Below are 17551 nucleotides of genomic sequence, written 5' to 3' on the forward strand. Positions count from 1 at the left end.
AGCCGTGCTCTGCTGGAGCTGAGCGGCAGCGGGGCACCACGGGGCTGTGCGCTGGACCCTCTGCTGCTGAACAGCTGCCCCGTGTGCGCGGGGGCAGCGCCAGGAGCAAGGGATGGGATCGGGCCCCGCTCTACTCGGCGCCCGCTAAACCGCATCTGGACATTGTTACCGCTCTGGGGAAACACGGGAAAAGAGTTGGCACAATTGCACCGGGTTCAAGGAGGGACCTGGGGATGGATCTGAACACCAGGGAGCACTCCTGAACCCACGGGCAGAATCTGCACCTCCGGCTCGGAAGAGCTGAGTGACCCCCGCAGCCCACTCAGCCCTTTGCAGCCTGGCAGGAGAGAAGCAAGGGGGGTTGGGGGGGGCCTGGGGGGGTTCCATCCCGTCCCGGCACCGCGCAGGAACAACAAAGGGAGCAGTGATGGACACGCAGCTGTGCCACGGGGGCGGAGGGAGCGGGGGGAGAGGGGGGGGGCACGGAACGGTTTCACGCAGCGGGTTCGGGTGGGTGGGGGCTGCGGGGGCTGCGGGGGCTGCGGGGGCTGTGGGAGCAGCCCGAAGTCCCGCATCCCGCACACCTCACCCCGCAGCCTTCACTTCGCGTTCTGCCTTGTACGGCCCGCAGCCCGGGGGAGGGCGGGAGGAGATCCAAAGCGTTTATTATCGTCACACAGAAGCACAAGGGAGGATAAAACCCGCCGACTCTCAGCTCGGGGGGGATCCGAGCGCCGCCCCGCCCGCCAGGCGCCGCAAAAAGCCGAGCAACGCGGGGCCGCCCGACGGAGCAGGGGGAGCGCGACGGGACCCCCATCGAGAGAACAGCGCGGCGAGGCGGGACGGGGGAGGGGGGGGAGCGGAAGGAGCCGGGCCGGGGGGGGACCTCTCGGGCAGCGGGGATTCGGGGTCGCCCCGCAGCTCGGGCAGCGCCGGGGCCGTGTTCCGTCGGAGCAGCGCCGGAGCGGCGAGGAGGGGTCGGGCGAATCCGTCGAGCTCCGCGTCCCGCAACGAGCACGTGGCGATGGAGCGTCGTTTGTCCCGCTGCAGCTCGAGCTGCTGCCGCCGGCGCTGCGACTGCTCCCGGGCGCGGTTCTCCTGCGCGGAGACGGCGTGAGGGCGGAGCGGGGCGGCGAGAGGCGGCGGGGCGGCGGGCCGGGCCGGGTTACCTGCACGGCGCTCAGGAAGCGGCCCGCGAAGCCGTGCAGCACCGCACACAGCTCCCGCAGCGCGCCCGGCGCCGCCTCCTCGCAGTAGAAGTCGAGCGCCGCCGCCGCGGCTCCGCGCATCCGTTCCCTTTCCGCCCGCGCCGCGCTCAGCTCCGCCTCCGCCGCCCGCACGAACGGCCGCAGCCCCGCACACAGCGCCGCTCCCGCAGCCCGCGCCTCCGCCACGCGCGCCGACAGCCGCCGCAGCTCCGCCTCCACCTCCGCCTCTTCGATCCTACGGGAGCGCCGCGCTCAGCACCGGGACGGCACCGCCGGGACCCGCGAGTGACCGCGGCTTCACCCGCACCGCGAGGCCGGGCCCACGTGCGGCAGTTTGCTCGGGAAGTCCAACAGGCGTCGGTCCGTCCGTGCTGCCTCCTGCGGGGAGCGACGGGGTGTGATACGGACACGGCACTGCACGGCACTGCACGGCACGGCACTGCATGGCACGGCACTGCAAGGCACTGCAAGGCACGGCACGGCACAGCACGGCACGGCACTGCACTGCATGGCACAGCACGGCACAGCACTGCACAGCACTGCACTGCATGGCACAGCACGGCACTGCACGGCACAGCACGGCACTGCACGGCACTGCACGGCACGGCACGGCACTGCATGGCACAGCACGGCACTGCACGGCACGGCATGGCACAGCACTGCACTGCATGGCACTGCACGGCACGGCACTGCACGGCACGGCACGGCACTGCATGGCACAGCACTGCACGGCACGGCACGGCACAGCACAGCACGGCACGGCACAGCACGGCATTGCCTGCCCGCGAAGTCGGCCCACATCAGCGCGCAGCTGGTGCGGCCGTTCCCAACCCAACACTGAGCTGGGCGCCTCCGTCTGAAGAACAAAGCTCGGGGGTCCGGGGGTTGCCACGGCGAAGAGCCCGGCACAGCTTGAGGGGACCCCCGGTGCCGCCGGTGGGGGGAGCGCCTGCTCCAAGCGGACGGAATGGGGGGAGGGGGGGCAGCTGAGCGGGACGGGCCGCGCTCCGTGCGGGGGTTGCGGCGTGGGAGCGACCTTGGGCCGGGCCGGGAGGAGCGGCGGCATCGCACGGAAGGTCACTCGGCGCGGAGCGAAAAGCCGGAGCCCCGGAGAACGAAGCTGAGCGATGCCCCCCCCTCCCCCGCAGCCGGCCCGGAGCGGCCCCGCGGGCGCGGAACGGGGATCCCGCAACACGGAGCGGCCCCGCACAACGACCCCCCCCCCCCCCGCCACGACCCGTTCCCGCGGGCGCTCACCATGGCCACGAAGTGCAGGAGATCCACGCCCGGCACGTTGGCTCTGGTGTCCGGCAGCCTCCGCAGCGAGGCCAGGCGAAACCCGGCGGCGCTGCCCGCGTAGCCGCCCTGGGGCAGAACTCGCGGTCACGGCGGCCGCGGAGCCGCGGGGCTGGGGGCGGTCGGGGGCCGCTCACCGCGTTCAGGTGGTTCCCCGCGCTCAGGACGAGATGCAGAACCGCGTGCAGCTCCTCGCAACGCACCATCTCTGCGGGAGGCGGCCGGTGAGCGCGGCGGGGACGCGACCCTCCGCCCCAACCGCAGCCGCTCACGCACCCTCGGCGGCGTCGGTCAGGATTCGGATGGAGGAGCGGAGCGCGCTGAGCCGGGGGGAGAATTCCTCCTGCAGCACCATCAGCTCCAGGCGCCGCGCGTAGCTGCGGGCGGGCCGCGGGGGTCGCGTAGTGAGCGGGGCGGACCCCCAGACCCCTCGTGCGGCCCCCCCGGCTCCCACCTGGGCACCTCCAGCAGCAGCAGCATGAAGAGCTCGGGCTCGGACAGCTGCTGGGGGCAGCCAGAGAAAGCGCGCAGCCGGGAAACCTGCGGGCGGGGACGGGGAAGCGGGCGGTCAGAGGGGGCCGCCGGGGGCTTCCCCACCCCGAGGCTCACCTCCGTGGAGCCGGGCAGCAGCCGGGACAGCTCCAGCAGCAGTTCCGCTCCGTACGGCGCCCCGACGCCCTCCTCGATGTCCCGCACGATCTGCCGCACCGGGCTGAGACGGCGCGTCAGCACTTCTCAAGGGGCACCGGACTCCCTCCCTCCTCCCCTCCAACCCCGCCACGGGATGAGACCCCCGCGGAGCACGGACGTTCTCGAAAGGACAGAGCCCCCCGCCGTGCCCCCGTTCTCGGGTTCGGTCCCGTTCTGCGCCCCCGGGACGGGGCCGGGGGATTCCGGTTCACCCTCGGGGCCGGCTGGGCGCCGACCGGGGGGACGCGGGCGCCCACAGCCCCGCTCACCGCTTGAGCTGCTTCAGGAGGACGCCGATGGCGATGCTCCGCTTGGGCTCCAGCAGCGCTGCCTGCGGGTGAGCGCGGTCAGAGCGCGGGGCGCGGTAACGGGGACGCGGCGGCCCGTCCGCTTCTCACCGAGGGCGGCGGGCGCTGCCCCGGGGACGCTCCGCGGGGCTCCCGGAACAGCAGCCGCAGGAGGGGGAGGTCCAGGGCCGGCGGGGGGATTCGCGGCGCCCACACCGAGCGGCGGCCCCGCACCCGCGCCGCCGACAGCGGTTCCCAGTGCAGCGCCCGGAGCCGCTCGCCCCGCACGGCTGCTGGGGGGGAGGGCAGCGCCGGGGGGGGCGGCGGCGGCGGCGGCGGCGTCGCGGGGCTGCGCTGGGCGTCCATGGCCGGGGCGGGGGGGGAACGCGGCCGCCCCGCTCCTCTTACGGCCCCCAACGGCCCCGCCCCGCCTCGGCTCCGCCCCGGGAGGATCCGCCGCTCCCCCGGGGATCGGCCCCGGTCCCGGCGGGGCGGGGCGGCTCAGGGGGCCTCGGCACGAGCTCGTCCCAGGCTCCCTCACAAGGATAAGAGCGGCGGCGACGGACCGGGGCAAAAGACCGACCCCGCACCAGAAACGGCCCGCGAAGGACTTCGGCTCAAAGCTGGATGCCCCGCGCCCCCCCCCGGCCGCGTCCTCCCGGTTCTGCCCGTCCCGTTCCGAGCTGCGTTTTCCACTTCGTGCTCCTCCTGTCCACGCTGCGAAGCACCCGCTGATGGCATTAAACCCGGTGCCAGACTGACCCGGGGCGCTCTTGGCTCCGTGCTGGAGATGGTAACACAATTCGTTCCCCTCTCTTCTGGTCCCCCAGTGCTTACAGGGCTCCATCCTGCCACACGGCACCCACAAGCTTTGGGGTGGGGAGTAGGGGGAGCCCTGATGTTGTGCCCCCCCAGCTCAAGACCCACAGAGGGAGAAGCGGGACAAGAACTGCAGCCAGCAGAACCAGCTACGGGCCTCGGGGAGTCAGTGGCACGCAGGGAATCCCCGTCCCGGGTCTGGCTGTGCCGTGCACGGAGGGATCCACACCACGTTATTCTGATCCACACTATTTTATTCTGATCTGTACTGCTTTATTCTGATCCATACTGATTTATTCTGGAGTCTTACAGAAGTGGGGAGGGAAAAGGGAAAAGGGGGGGGTCAGACCTTCACCAGGAAAGGGGGGGATGGAGGAGGGGGGGGGTTGTCAGATCCAGACATTAAATTACCAGGAATTAAATTAGCAAGAAAAACAAACCGTCTCGTCTCAGGAGAAAGTGCCCAAGTGCTGCACGTGGCCGGGGCTAAAAGCAACACTCAGCTGGAGCAGGATGAGCTCGTCCCCACGCTGGGACAGCGGGCAGAGCCCCAGCGCTGCCACACGCAGAGGCGCAGCCGCGGCGCACACGGACATGCACATGCACCGTCCCTGGGATGCAGCCACCCTTTGGTCCTCGGTTTGAGCCCCCCCCACCCTGAGGGGTGTTTGTGGGCGCTCAGGGAGCGGGGCTGCCCACCTGCCTCCAGGGCTGAGAGCGCAGCCCCTGGGGAAGGCAGCCCTCAGCCCAAGGGCCGCGGCCAAACCCTCCTGCGTCCACCCGTGGGAGCCGGCAAAGCCCCGGCCAGGGGATGGGTGCTGCGGCCTGGGAGACGGCCAGGAACAAGCAGCCCATCGCCGAGGGGAGTGTAGTGTGGGGGCAGGGGCACCAGCCAGGCTGGGGGAGTGCGAGAGCAGCTGCCTGGGAGCACCAGGGATCAGCCAGAGGGGACGGGGCAGGTCTGGGGCAAGGAGCAGACAGGAGCCCTGGGCACCAGCTACACCAGGGCTGGGACCTCATCCACCCCTGTGAGGGTGCAGGAGGGGACCCGGCCGTCCCAGGGCCACCCCCCCTCTGCAGCTTCGTCTGCATTTCAAAATAAACATTTTTTTTTGCCAGAGGGTGGTGGCACGTCCTGCCCAGCCCTGCAAAGCCCGGCTCAGGGCAGCAGGGAAGGCAGCTGGGACATGTGGAACCACGTGCTCTCCTGCACCATGGGGAGACAGTGGGGGGCTGTGGCACATCCCACCCCATCCCACAAAGGTGCCTGGTGGGGTCTGAGCAGCCCAGGCTGAGGAGGGGAGTGTCTGGCCCTGCGGGGTCCTGGGAAGGCATCCACCATCCCACCAAGGGGTCGGCGCTGGGGAGAGAGAACAGGGCTGGGCAGGATGGGACTCTGACAGGCTGGGGGAGCGACCCACTCAGAGCTCCACCTGCCCCTAACCGGGTCCCTGCCCCATTAGTGCCCCCCCGCAGCAGCAGGGCCGAGGCTGCATCCCCAGCTCACCACTCGTGATTGTGGTCTGGCCCTACACCAGCAGTCAGAGGTCCCAGTTATGGTCCATGGCTTCCCCGGCTGGGGCACAAGGTGGGGCAGGCTGGGGGGGCTCACTGCTCCTCCAGCCAGGAGGGCTTCTCAGCACCAGGGGTCTTCAGCTTGATGTTGAACTGCTTGAGAGTCTGCTCCAACTGCTGCTGGTTCCCAGCGAAGTAGGCAGAGATGGCGTTGTGAAAGAGCAGGAGCTGCTTGTGCATCACCTTGATCTGGGGAGAGCAGGAGTCAGCACGCAGCCACCCAGCCCCACTGCCCAGCACCTCGGGATGGCGGGGATGGGCCAGGACACGGTCTGCCCAGCACAGAGCTGCAGCAGCCAGCTGGGAGGTGGTCACCCACTGCGGGTGGAAGGCAGGAGCGTGGCAGCAAACCTGCTCTTCCCCTCACAGCTCCCTGGAATCGCACCTTGAGCACAGAGCAGCAAGGCTGCGCAGCCTGCAAGGCAGGCCCGAGGGACGCGCATGCACGGCAGGGCCCCATCCTGCGCCCTGCGGCCTTCCCCACCTTGTTCTCCTCCAAGAACTTGAGCTTGATGGCCACATCAGCACGCAGCTTTTCGTACTTGTCCTTGTGGCTCTGGAACTGGCTCTGGGCTGCATCCAGCCGGCACAGGGTGCTGGCATCCCTGGGTCCCATGCTCAGCTCCTCCAGGTCTGTGCGATACGCATCATACTCCAGCCTGCACAGGGACAGCAACGGTCAAGAGCTGCAGAGCAGTCCCTGCAATACCTGCAGCCAGGCCAGCGGGCCACACTGCCGTCCTACCTGGCTGTCTCGTACTGCTTAACTGTCATGAGCGTGTCCTCCATGGTCTTATTTACCAGCGTGTTGATACTGGAGACAAAGAAGTTAACAGCTCCCAGTAGTGTTTCCCCGTTCTTGCAAAGCAGTTTCTGTGTTTCTGCATTGTAACCAAACTCCTCCTGCAGTAGGGAAGAAGGCGGGTCAGGGGCTGCAGCAGCACAGCCCGCCATGCCTCTGCCCTCCTCCACCTGCCCAGACCTAGCCTTGCTCCAGCTGTGCCCAGCAAAAGCCAGCAGCAAAAGCCCCACACCTCTCCCCAACCCCACAGCAACCACAAAGTGCATCTGCCCTCAGCCTCCTCCCGCTTTCCCTCTCGTGCCCGGTAGTGCTGACCAGCAGAGCAGAGACAAGGCACACACCACAGCCCCACCAGGAATACCTGCAGCTCAGGAGATTTCTGGCTGAGGTCCGCAAAGGCATCCCCCAGGGCATGCTGTGTCTGCACCAGGCTGTAGAAGTGGTTGGTGAGAGCCCGTGCAAGCTGCAGCACACACTCGTACTTGCGCTTTGTCTCGCGGAGCAGTTCAATCTGTGTCTCCAGCTCCAGGTCCACCGTGCGGGAGCCCCGGCCAAACCTCTCTGAGATCAGCTGTTTGGTGCACTGCAGGCAGAGCAGAGGGGAGGGGTGTCAGGGCCCTGCTCCCTTCCCATCCCTGTAGGGCTGCTGCATTGGTGCCGAGACGTGCTCCCCATCCGTCACTGCTCCTCTGTCCCCTGCCCAAGTTCTCTGCCCCACTGCACAGCCAGGGATGCGACGTACCTTGTATGTGTTGATCAGCCAGGGATGGGACGTACCTTGTATGTGTTGATGCCCCATTTCTTGACAATGTCGAACTTCTCCACGGCGATGCCGCGAACAACCTCCTCCCCTCCGACCGGTGGGCTGGGATGAGGCTGGTGAAGCCCAGAGCCTGGAACACAGCACACCACACACAGTGAACACACAGGAACACACAGGGCTCGGATGCAGGCCAGGCTGCCCACCCCACACCGCGGCGCCCTCAGGGCTGCTGCTCCCAGGGCCACACCGCGGCCTGATGAAGTGCAAGCAAAGCAGACTCCTGGTGCAGGCAAATCCAGCCTGGGCAGCCCCATGAGATGCCGGCAGGCAGCGGCTCCCCTCTGCCAGTCAGGCACTGCTACCAGGTTCAACACAGCCCTCAGTGTCCTGTGATTCATCATCTGCCCGCAGGCAGCAGCACTTGGCCTCTTGCAGCACAGAACCCGGCCCCCAAAACCCTTCTAGACGTTGATAACCAAGGCCCTGGTGCTGACTGCATTGGCTGCTGCCCACATGGGAGATGCTGCTCCCCCTTTCACTTGCAGAGCTGCTGGCAGGGACAGCCCTGCACACCAACGGCCCCGGTGCTCCTGTGCTAGGCAATACTCCTTGTGCTCCCGGGCATGGTACAGGTGGAGGAGAGGCCAGGCAGGCACACAGTGCATCCCACAGCCAGGCACAGCTCGGCCTCATTGCCTGGTACATTGTGTTTTGGAAGTGCCACATGTGCCCCCAGCATGGAGACCATGAGTAGACGCAGCTGCAGGGGGAGGCATGCTTTGGGTTGCTCCCCACCACAGCAGGGCAAGAAGCTGACCCTGAGAATCACAGCACACTATGGGTACCTTAAGCCTGGGCCCTAAGCCCGGGACAGGAGGACTCAAAGGCTGTGTCGCACCGCGGGGTGCTGGGGTGGCTGCAGTACCTGCTGAAGAACCAGCCTGGCTGGCCATCCTGCTGGCGGCAGATGCACTGGGGGAGATGGATGGTCCTCGGGGTGAGTGAGGTTGGACAAGACAGCCTGGAAATGGAGGGGCTGGCAGGAGGTGAGCAGAGGGAAGAGGTGGGGTGGTGTGAAGGGCACGAGGGCAGGAGCAACCGGGACACAGGATGAGTGTGCAGGAAGGATGGCAGCAGGGGAGCAGATGGAAGAGTGATGTGAAATCAGTAGATACAGATGGCAGCCGCACAGACAGCATCACATCAGAGGCACCCAGGCTCCTCTGCTGCTTCCTCCCCATCCCCAGGCTGGTATCAACATGCATCAGGTTGAGAACTGGGGCAGGTCAGGGCTGACAGACACAGGGAACACAATATTCTCCCAGTCACAGCAGGCTGTCAGCAAAAGCCCATCTCCCCTCTGCCTAAGCTGATTTCCCTGTTCAGCCTGGCACAACATGGAAGGGCCCACAGTGAAAACAGCCGTTTGCAGCAGATGGGCCAGACTGGCCAAGAGCTGGGACAGAGACTTGTGTGAAATGGGAACAGGGTGAGAGTGATGGATGGGGCAGAGCTGCTCTGGCTGCACTGACTGTGGCTCCAGGTGTGCAGCAGTAGCTCCCCAGAAGCCCACAGAGCCCATCCCTCCAGCATAGAGCATTTACAGACAGGCTCAGAAGTGCCTGTGGCTCCCAGGTGGGCATCAATAGCAAAAACAGGATGTTAATGCAGAGTGTGGGGCTCGGAGCCCTTCTGCCCCAGGAGGGCAGAGCAGCTCCCTCAGCAGAAGCCCTGCATCTACAAGAGATCCAGGCAGCTCCACAGCTGCCTGTAAGCCCAGGGCACGTGCAGGGTAAGAGATACAGCTGTGTGGAAGTCACAGCCCCAGGGTGGGCCCCACAGCAGCAGCTGGGTGACAGCAGTGCCGTGCAGCGGGGCCGTGAGGAGGCTGCGCCATGTGGCTGCGACTCAGGACAGCCTCAGCTACGAGCAGGAACACAAGGTCCTGTTCAAGGCTGTAGCAGGGCAGCCCATGGCACGCTCATCCCCAGCACTGAGCCCTGAACCCTCCAGCAGCCCCCCAGCTCCCTGTGGACCTTCCCGTTGTACCTTTGATGGTGCCGGTGGGGATGATGCCCTCAGCGGTGCCCCCGTAGCCTCCAGACACGATGCTGGTTTCGTTGAGGTTGGGCCCCGACACCATCACCTGCTGCAGGTCCTGGGGGAGCAGAGCGTTAAGCTGAGACACGGGGACAAGCAGCCAACCCCGGGGACACGGCGAGGCCCCAGCCCGGCCCCGCACCTGCTCCAGGCCGTCATCCTCGGGCAGGCTGCCCGCATCCCCGTTGCTGCTGATGGGGATCTCCATGGTGGCGGCTTTGCTCATGATGCCCTCCGACATGCTCCGGGCCTGCAGGGACGCAGATGCTGCTCACGGGGCCGGGCGGCTCCGCGGGACGATCCGCGGCACCGGATGGCGCGGGGCCGGATCCGGGAGCCACGTCCGCAGTGCGAGGCAGCGCCGCGGCCGGACCGGTCCGGCCACATTCCGAGCACCCCCCGGTCCCGGCGCGGCCCCCGGCGGCCCCGACCTCCCCCCGACCTTCCCCCCGCCGCCGCCCCGCCCCGGCCTCGCCCACCTGCCCCGCCCGGCCCCGCCGGGCCCACACCGCCCCGGAGGCTCCGCGGCCCCGATCCGCTGCGGCCCGGACGCGCCGGAAGCGGCGTCACGAACCGCGCGGGGGGCACCGGGAGACCCGACCGGAAGTGACGTGCGATGTGGCGGCCCGGGCCGGGCCGGTTCTTCCCGGCGGCGCGTGGCGGGGCGACATGGGGGCGGCGGCGGCCGAACAGCAGCAGCAGCTCCGCAGTGTGAGATGGCGGACGGGATGGCGACGGGCGGGATGCGGGACGAGCCGTCCGGTTCCGTTCGGTTCCGATCGGTTCGGCCCGGAGGTGCGGGCGGGCCCCGTGACGGTGCGGGTCCCTGTTTTGCAGCTGCGGGACTTTCTGCTGGTGTACAACCGCATGACCGAGATCTGCTTCCGGCGGTGCGTCTCCGATCTCGGATACCGGCTGCTGTCACGGAGCGAGGTCAGCGGGAACCGGAACGGGATGGACGGGGTGGGATGGGATGGGATGAATGAGATGGATGGGATGGATGTGGGATGGATGGGATGGGATGGATGAGATGGATGGGATGGATGTGGGATGGACGGGATGGGACAGGACGGGACAGGATGGGGTGGAGATGGGATGGGGATGGGATGGATGGGATGGGATGGATGGGATGGGGTGGGATGGATGGGATGGATGGGATGGATGGGGATGGGATGGATGAGATGGGGATGGGAAGGGGATGGGATGGATGGGATAGATGAGATGGGGATGGGATGGAATGGGATGGGGATGGAATGGGATGGGGATAGGATGGATGGGATGGGATGGGGATGGGAAGGGGATGGGATGGGATGGATGGGATGGGATGGATGGGACGGGATGGATGGGACGGGTCAGTATGGGTCACACTGAGCCGCTGGCTGCCGCAGGAGCGGTGCCTGGACTGCTGTGCCGGGAAGCTGATCCGTTCCAACCACCGCCTGATGGGCGCCTACGTGGCGCTGATGCCCGGCATCGTGCAGCGTCGTGCTGCCAGCCTGGAGGACAGCGCGGAGCGGGCGGCACCGGACGGACCTGAAGCGCCTGTCACCCCCTCGGCTGCCGACACTTCTCCTGCGGCGCCCCCGGGCACGTAGCGGAGTCCGGGCTCGGCATTGCCCCCTGATGGCAGCTTCCATGTGGAGCTACAGAGCTGCTCGGTGTCACAGTGCACAGCCGCGATCTCCTCTGCATCCGAAGCAGCAGCCGGGTCTGTGCTCCATGCTGGACTCAGCCCGTGTCAGCCCAACGGCACCGGAGGCAGAAGGAAGGAATCTGTAGCAGCCGCTGTGCTGCCCAGGAGCTCCCAGCTGAACTCGTGTTGCTCCAGCACTGCGCTCTCGCTGTCCAGCACTGAGACTGTTGTGTTTGGAGGAGTCCATTTGGTGGAGCTAATAAAGCATCTCATGAGCGTTGTGCTGTCAGCGTGTCACGGAGGTACACGGACACTGCTTCACAGGCATCCCTGTGTGCTGCATCCTGCTGGGCCAAGGGCAGCTTCCTCTGAGCTAAGGGTCACTTTGCTCCACTGCTCCTTCCAGGAGCCCTTTCTTAGTCCATGTCCTCGCTGATGGAGCAGCATCAGGACGGGCTGCAGGCTCCCATCCCTGCAGGCATTCAAGGCCAGGCTGGATGTGGCTCTGGGCAGCCTGGGCAGCTGGTTGGTGACCTGCACACAGCAGGGGTTGGAGCTGGATGAGCACTGTGGGCCTTTGCAGCCCAGGCCATGCTGTGATTCCATGCTGTGATTCTGTGATCAGGATTCCAGGCACGGCCCCACCTGGGGATGCTTCTCCTCTCCCAGGAGGCAGTTTGTGTCGTCAGGCCCAGCTGTGCACAGGGAGCCAAGGCCGTGGCAGGGGGCTGCGTGCTGATAGCGGCTGTGGGAGGGCTGGGAGCTGTGTGGGCAGTGCCTGCGGTGGGTGCTGTGTGTGCCAGCCACAGCACTGCACGTGGTCAGTGCTCATCCAGCAAAACCAAGGTTGGGAACCAAAGGCAGGAATGGAAGTGGAGGAGCCGGGCTGTGCAAACGGCTACACAGGACAGCAGTGCACTGGTCCTCTGAGGAGCCCTGGGTGCACAGGGATGCTGCACTGCACTGAGTTTGGGCTGTGGTGGCTGCTGGAGGCAGCGTTACTGCAAGGGACATTCCCCTTGCTCAGCCCCAGCTCCAGCGTGTGCCACTCCGTGTGATGCAAGCCCTCCTTTGGCTCTGCCCCTGTGCTGGCAAAGTTTTCCTTTGGGTCTAACAGCAATTTTCCACCTTCAGTGCAGTGTGATGTAACGGCACAGCCTGTGTGTCAGTGGACAGCCCTCCAGCCTCCACTGTGCCCCCCAGCCCTGGCACAACGCACCGTGGCACTATGAACCCTGACATGGCCCAGCACGGCACAGCACGGCACAGCACATTGCAGCCCCATCTGCAGGGCTGTTGCCTGGTGTCGGCTGAGGCTGCTGCGCCTTGGTGTGCTCTCCCAAGGGACTCTGCTGCCCGTGACTCATCTGTGCTGACTGGCAGCCCACGGCCTGGCCCGTGTCCCAGCCGCGTTCCCCTTATCCAGCCCACAGCCTGGCTGACATACACCGGGACTGGAAAAAGCATCGCCAGGAGGAAGGTACGTGGGATCTGCTGTGCTCGCTGCTGCTCTGAATGTCGCCCTCCCTCTGAATGCTCTGCAGTGAGCACTGCAGCCAGGCACGGTGCCTTTGTACTCAATGGACCCTGCTGCATTCTTCTTCCATTAGCTTCTAGATTTGATACTTGAACGACGCTGCTCAGGACATGGGTGTGTTATCAGCGCTACTCGTATCCTACCCCCAAAGAGCAGCGCTCTGCCCTCTGCTGGGAGGAAAATCACAGCCAAAAGGCACCGCCGTGTGCCACCCTCGGCCTGCGTCCCCCAGGGCCGCATCCACACGGCTCCCAAATAGCCCAGAGATGGAGGCGCCGCCTCTGCAGGCTGTCCCCATGCCCAACCACCTCCTCCATAGAGAAGTTCTTCCTCGTGGTTGATGTGATCCCCCCCAGCACAACCTGGGGCTGAGTCAGGGCTGGACGGAGTACAGACGGATGTAGGAATCAAATCCCTGCTCTTTTTGGTTCTTCGGACCAGTGATGGGCTCCATGCTCTCACCCAGACCCCAGAGCTGCGCCCTCCGGATGTGCTGACACAGCAGTGCTCAAAGGAATCCCTCGTGCCTCTCTGGAGCTGCTGGGTGCTGTGCTGGGTGCTGTGCTGGGTGCTGTGCTGTGCTGTGCTTGGTGCAGTGCTGTGCTGGGTGCTGTATTGGGTGCTGTTGGGTGCTGGGTGCTGTGCTGTGTGCTGGGCATTGTGCTGTGCTGGGTGCTGTATTGGGTGCTGTGCTGTGCTGTGCTGTGCTGTGCTGGGTGCTGTGCTGGGTGCTGTGCTGGGTGTTGTGCTGTGCTGGGTGCTGTGCTGGGTGCTGTGCTGGGTGCTGTGCTGTGCTGTGCTGTGCTGGGTGCTGTGCTGTGCTGTGCTGTGTGCTGTGCTGTGCTGTGCTGGGTGCTGTGCTGGGTGCACGGCTCTGCCCTTCACTTTCCATTTGGAAACCCCTCCTGCAGCCCCGCTCAGATCAGCTCTCAGCGATCCGTTTTGCCCCCTTTCTGTCCTTCATTCTCTCCTCATACTCCTTTCCTCCCCCACATCCTCCCCCCGGGGGGGTGGGGGGGTAAGGAACCCACCACAAAGATCCCATCGCTCAGTGCCGGCTGTGCTGGGAAGCAGCCTGTGCAATGGCAGCACAGATAAAAGCAGGGATCCACGTCCTTATGTCTGTCTGCACTTGAAACAGCAAACCCTGCAAACAAGGTGCTGGGAGCAGCTTCGGGCTGTTTACTAACAGTGTGCAGACCGAGTAGCAAAACACGGAGTTTGTTCACAGCTCTTCTGTAAAGAGCAGAGCAGGGAGGTGCCGCCTGCAACCCTGCAGGTACGTGAGCACCGATGGCTTTCAAGGGCAATGAGGAAAGGAGGAGGTCCGAAACGGGAACCTGTGGGGATGCAGATGGAAACTGAACCTGCTCCATCCCACTGAGCGGGGGAAGGGGGCACAGGAGAGCAGGTCCGTGTTTGTCACAGTGAGGTTACGTGGTGCCGTGAGCCAGGAAACTGAAGGGGAAGCGGAGCTCAGAAACAGGAAACAGGGAGAGCAGAGCAGCAGTTGCATCCCTTGGCTTGGGCAGAGGGCATGGCAGGGCCCTGCAGGGCAGCACTGTGCTGGGCTACAGCAGCAGGGCCATACAGGACAGTGCTGGACCATACCAGGTGGCATTAGAGCCACACAGGGCAGCGCTGGGCTCCAGCAGGGCCATACAGGACAGTGCTGGGCCCCAGCAGGCTCCAGCAGCAGGGCAGCACTGTGCTGGGCCCCAGCAGCCATGAGAGCAGCAACCGGCCCATACTGGGCTTCAGCAGCAGCCTGGAGCCTTGGAACATTTCAGCCTCTGATCTGTATAAACTAATTTCCATGACCATGAGGCTCAACAAAAGCAGAAGGTGCTGCGGTCCCTGCTCTGAATGAGGCTCTGGCCAGCAGCAGGGCCCAGCAGTGCCCTGGGACACACGACCTTATGTGACCTCCAGGGCAGACTGAAGGTGCACAGTTCAGTCCCTGCTCTGCCCACAGCCCTATAGGCAGCACAGCATTTCCAAGCACAGCTCTAACAAAGCGGCGTTGTGCAATGCAAGTTACTTGATAGAGGTTTCAGAGAAAAGCACTTGCTGGAATGCGACCTCCCAGCCCTCTGCAGCTCTCATCCGTGCCAAGAATCTGAAGTTTCACAATGGCAGAAGCTGAAAAAAAAACCCCTTCTGTTTCTTCATGCTGGAAATGCTCTCACATCGAGTTTACTGAAGGCTCCGTTTATAGCAGCTGTGCCAAACTCGGTGCTGGTTGTAGCACAGCTGGCTGCCCCCGCACCGAGCACTGCACCAACAGCAGCTCAGGGCAGGAGGCAGCACTCAGGAAGGAGCTTCCTCTGCAGCACTTTGGGGCTGACACCCCCCGTCCCCCACTTGATTCAGGACGTTCCCCCCGTTACACACAACTTTCCTTCCCCACACATCTGCTGGTTTTGTTCTCTCTTGGATCCTGCAGATCCACACACTGTGCTGAACAAACACCTCCATTTGAACAGCAGTTTCCCCCACCCTCATACACTTATTTAATCCACCGCGCTGCTTCCTATCAGACCTGAAGGAGCCCCCAGCGGGGCAGTGTGTGCGTTGGGAACCAATGTGAGGCTCCTGGCTGCAGCAAGGGAACAGCCTGCAGGTGTCTGCCTCCACCACCAGCATTGCTCCAGGCCTGCAGGGGCCAAACCCCTTCTCTGGGGGTGCCCAGCCTGCCAGGACCAGCAGAGGGGCAGCAGCCTTTGAGGCTTTTTCCCTCCCCCACTGAGGCTGCAGAGAATGGAGCCTCACCACCAGCAGCACCACCAGGGCTGTGCAGTGCCCAGAGCCTCGCTGTGTGCTGGGAGGCTCCATTCCAAGTCATGGCCACAAGGATCTGTGCTGTGCTGGACCCTCACTGTGCATCACTGCTGGACCCAACTCTGGTGTGATGCCCAGGGTCCCATCCAAGCTGGCCCTGAACACCTCCAGGGATGGACGGGGCATCCACAGCCTCTGGGCAGCTGTTCCAGCACCTCATCATTCTCTATGTAAAGTATGTAATCAGGGACTGCTGCACAGCGTTCCTCACTGCTTTCATATAAAGCTAAAAGGACTTGGAGCCACTGCAGAGCTGGATGGAGATTTGGAGAGAGATGGAGATCACTGCAGAGCTGGGTGACTGTAACATCCTCCACCAAGAAGAGCTGCAGGCTTTGCCCACAAAAGCAGTCCTGCTCCTGACTCAGTTTTTAAGGCGGCAGCTCATGCTCAGGAAGGATGCAGATTCTTCTCTTTATTCCTCCACCACTGACCTTCTGCAGTTGTCTCTGAACAGTTTGGAATAGCAGCCCTAATGATTTATGTTACTTGGGGGACATGACTTACTGTAAAGGCGAGCAGGCAGCTTTGTTTGGCTATCACTGCCAAATTGCTTTTGGCAACAAGCTGGGTAAGAGCAGAGTGCAGCCGTGACACATCGCTGTGCACTGCAGCCTGCACAGCACTACAGCTGGTCGGTGCAGCAGCCAGGATCTTCCTTGGCTGCATTTCTAAGGGCACTCACACCTACAGACATCACTGAACGCAGCGCTTTACTTGTGCCCTCACCATGTAATCCCAGGCAGTGCCACAGTCAGCACCTGCAGGATGCTCCAGCCCTGCTCTGCACCATCCACACCCCACTGCTGCATGAGGCACTGCTGACAGCCCACGCTCTGCAGTGCCCACACACCCCTGCAAGATGCCTGGATGCTCCTGGAGCTGGGCTGTCTCAACCCTTCCACTCATGAGGAGGCTCCTTACAGAGGTTACATTAGAGATGAGACACAACAGCAGCAGCCTGGCTCGGCCATGCCTGAATGCTGCACTCCAGCTCCTGCCTGAAGCCCAGCACCTCCCTGCTGCCCAAGGATGAGGCAACTCTGGAGGTCCAGATGTGCCCCCAGCAGCACCCAGCCCTGCATCCACCCTCCTGCAGGACTCGCAGGGTGTGCTGCAGGCAGCCCTGAGCTGCATCGTGCAGCCCCATCTCCTGTGCTGCCATCACCCCTGGTCACCCACCATTTATGCTTGCAGCAAGTAGGGGCCAGCACTGGTACCAGGGCTGCACCACGGCTACAGAGAAACAGACAGGAGATGGGAGCCGCTATAGAGGAACAGGTAGGAGATGGGAGCTGCTATAGAGGAACAGGTAGGAGATGGGAGCCATCTCCCACAAAGGGTGACCCAACCCAGGCCCTGATCCTAGAATCAGCTCCTGCTGAAGTGTAGATGCAGCCTGGCTCTATTCACTGAACAGAGGGCTCAGCTGCATGCAGCACTGCCCGGAGCAGGGGCAGCCATCTGCCCTGCCCCCCATCCTGCAGCAAAGATGCCCACCTTGGCCACAGCTGTGTTGCAGCAACGTAAGCAGCTGGAAACATGGCAGTCACTGTGCTGCTGATGCAGCGTGGGTGCTGCAGCAGGACCTCTTATATCACATCTGCTCTCTGCCTCGTGGCACCCTGCCCTGTGCAGGCCTGGTGTCTCAGCAGAGCTGGGTCAGCCCAAGCCCAGAGCTCCAGCATGGCTGCTCACACAACAGCAGTCCTGCACTGCAGCACAGTGGGGCCGTGCTCGCTGCCTCCAGCTGGCTGCACTGCTTACTCACTCCATTGCAGGGCTCCCATCCTGCCTGCTTCATTTCTGTGGCCCAGGGCAGATCTCAAAGGAAGATCTCCCCAGCATCCGTGGCCAAGAATATACACCAGGGGAGAGGCAGGAGAGCCCACACCGCCCTGCTCCGCTCTTGGAACATATCAGAGGGGGTGCAGCTGCTGCTTCTGGACAGAGGAGCTCCAGGGAGGGCCCACGGAACAGCAGGGGGGAGAAGCAGGCTG

The 17551-nt window shown here is 64.4% G+C and overlaps 3 protein-coding genes across 4 annotated transcripts; 1 reads left to right on the forward strand and 2 right to left on the reverse strand.

Annotated features, from left to right (window-relative positions):
- Positions 1 to 630: 630 nt before the first annotated feature.
- Positions 631 to 3870, reverse strand: LOC140247427 (FH2 domain-containing protein 1-like). Its single transcript, XM_072327111.1, has 10 exons — positions 3593 to 3870; positions 3464 to 3525; positions 3114 to 3216; positions 2959 to 3044; positions 2781 to 2881; positions 2642 to 2712; positions 2466 to 2573; positions 1516 to 1586; positions 1170 to 1443; positions 631 to 1098 (listed from the first exon to the last, which is right to left on the reverse strand). Exons 1-10 carry the CDS (start codon positions 3845 to 3847, stop codon positions 712 to 714), a joined length of 1518 nt encoding a protein of 505 aa, XP_072183212.1. The 5' UTR covers positions 3848 to 3870; the 3' UTR covers positions 631 to 711.
- A 673-nt stretch (positions 3871 to 4543) lies between these two features.
- ARFIP2 (ARF interacting protein 2) lies at positions 4544 to 10141 on the reverse strand. Of its 2 annotated transcripts, XM_072327113.1 has the most exons (8): positions 10020 to 10141; positions 9683 to 9790; positions 9490 to 9598; positions 7455 to 7570; positions 7039 to 7260; positions 6621 to 6778; positions 6360 to 6534; positions 4544 to 6064 (listed from the first exon to the last, which is right to left on the reverse strand). In XM_072327113.1, exons 2-8 carry the CDS (start codon positions 9779 to 9781, stop codon positions 5909 to 5911), a joined length of 1035 nt encoding a protein of 344 aa, XP_072183214.1. In that variant the 5' UTR covers positions 9782 to 9790; positions 10020 to 10141; the 3' UTR covers positions 4544 to 5908. The 2 variants fall into 2 exon arrangements, with proteins under 2 accessions (XP_072183214.1, XP_072183213.1); XM_072327112.1 differs by having other exon boundaries at positions 9490 to 9790.
- On the forward strand, positions 9805 to 11458 carry TIMM10B (translocase of inner mitochondrial membrane 10B). Its single transcript, XM_072345781.1, has 3 exons — positions 9805 to 10251; positions 10378 to 10473; positions 10929 to 11458. Exons 1-3 carry the CDS (start codon positions 9805 to 9807, stop codon positions 11133 to 11135), a joined length of 750 nt encoding a protein of 249 aa, XP_072201882.1. The 3' UTR covers positions 11136 to 11458.
- Positions 11459 to 17551: the final 6093 nt, after the last annotated feature.

Source organism: Excalfactoria chinensis, chromosome 1, assembly GCF_039878825.1.
Source record: "Excalfactoria chinensis isolate bCotChi1 chromosome 1, bCotChi1.hap2, whole genome shotgun sequence".
NCBI classification, from domain to species: domain Eukaryota; kingdom Metazoa; phylum Chordata; class Aves; order Galliformes; family Phasianidae; genus Excalfactoria; species Excalfactoria chinensis.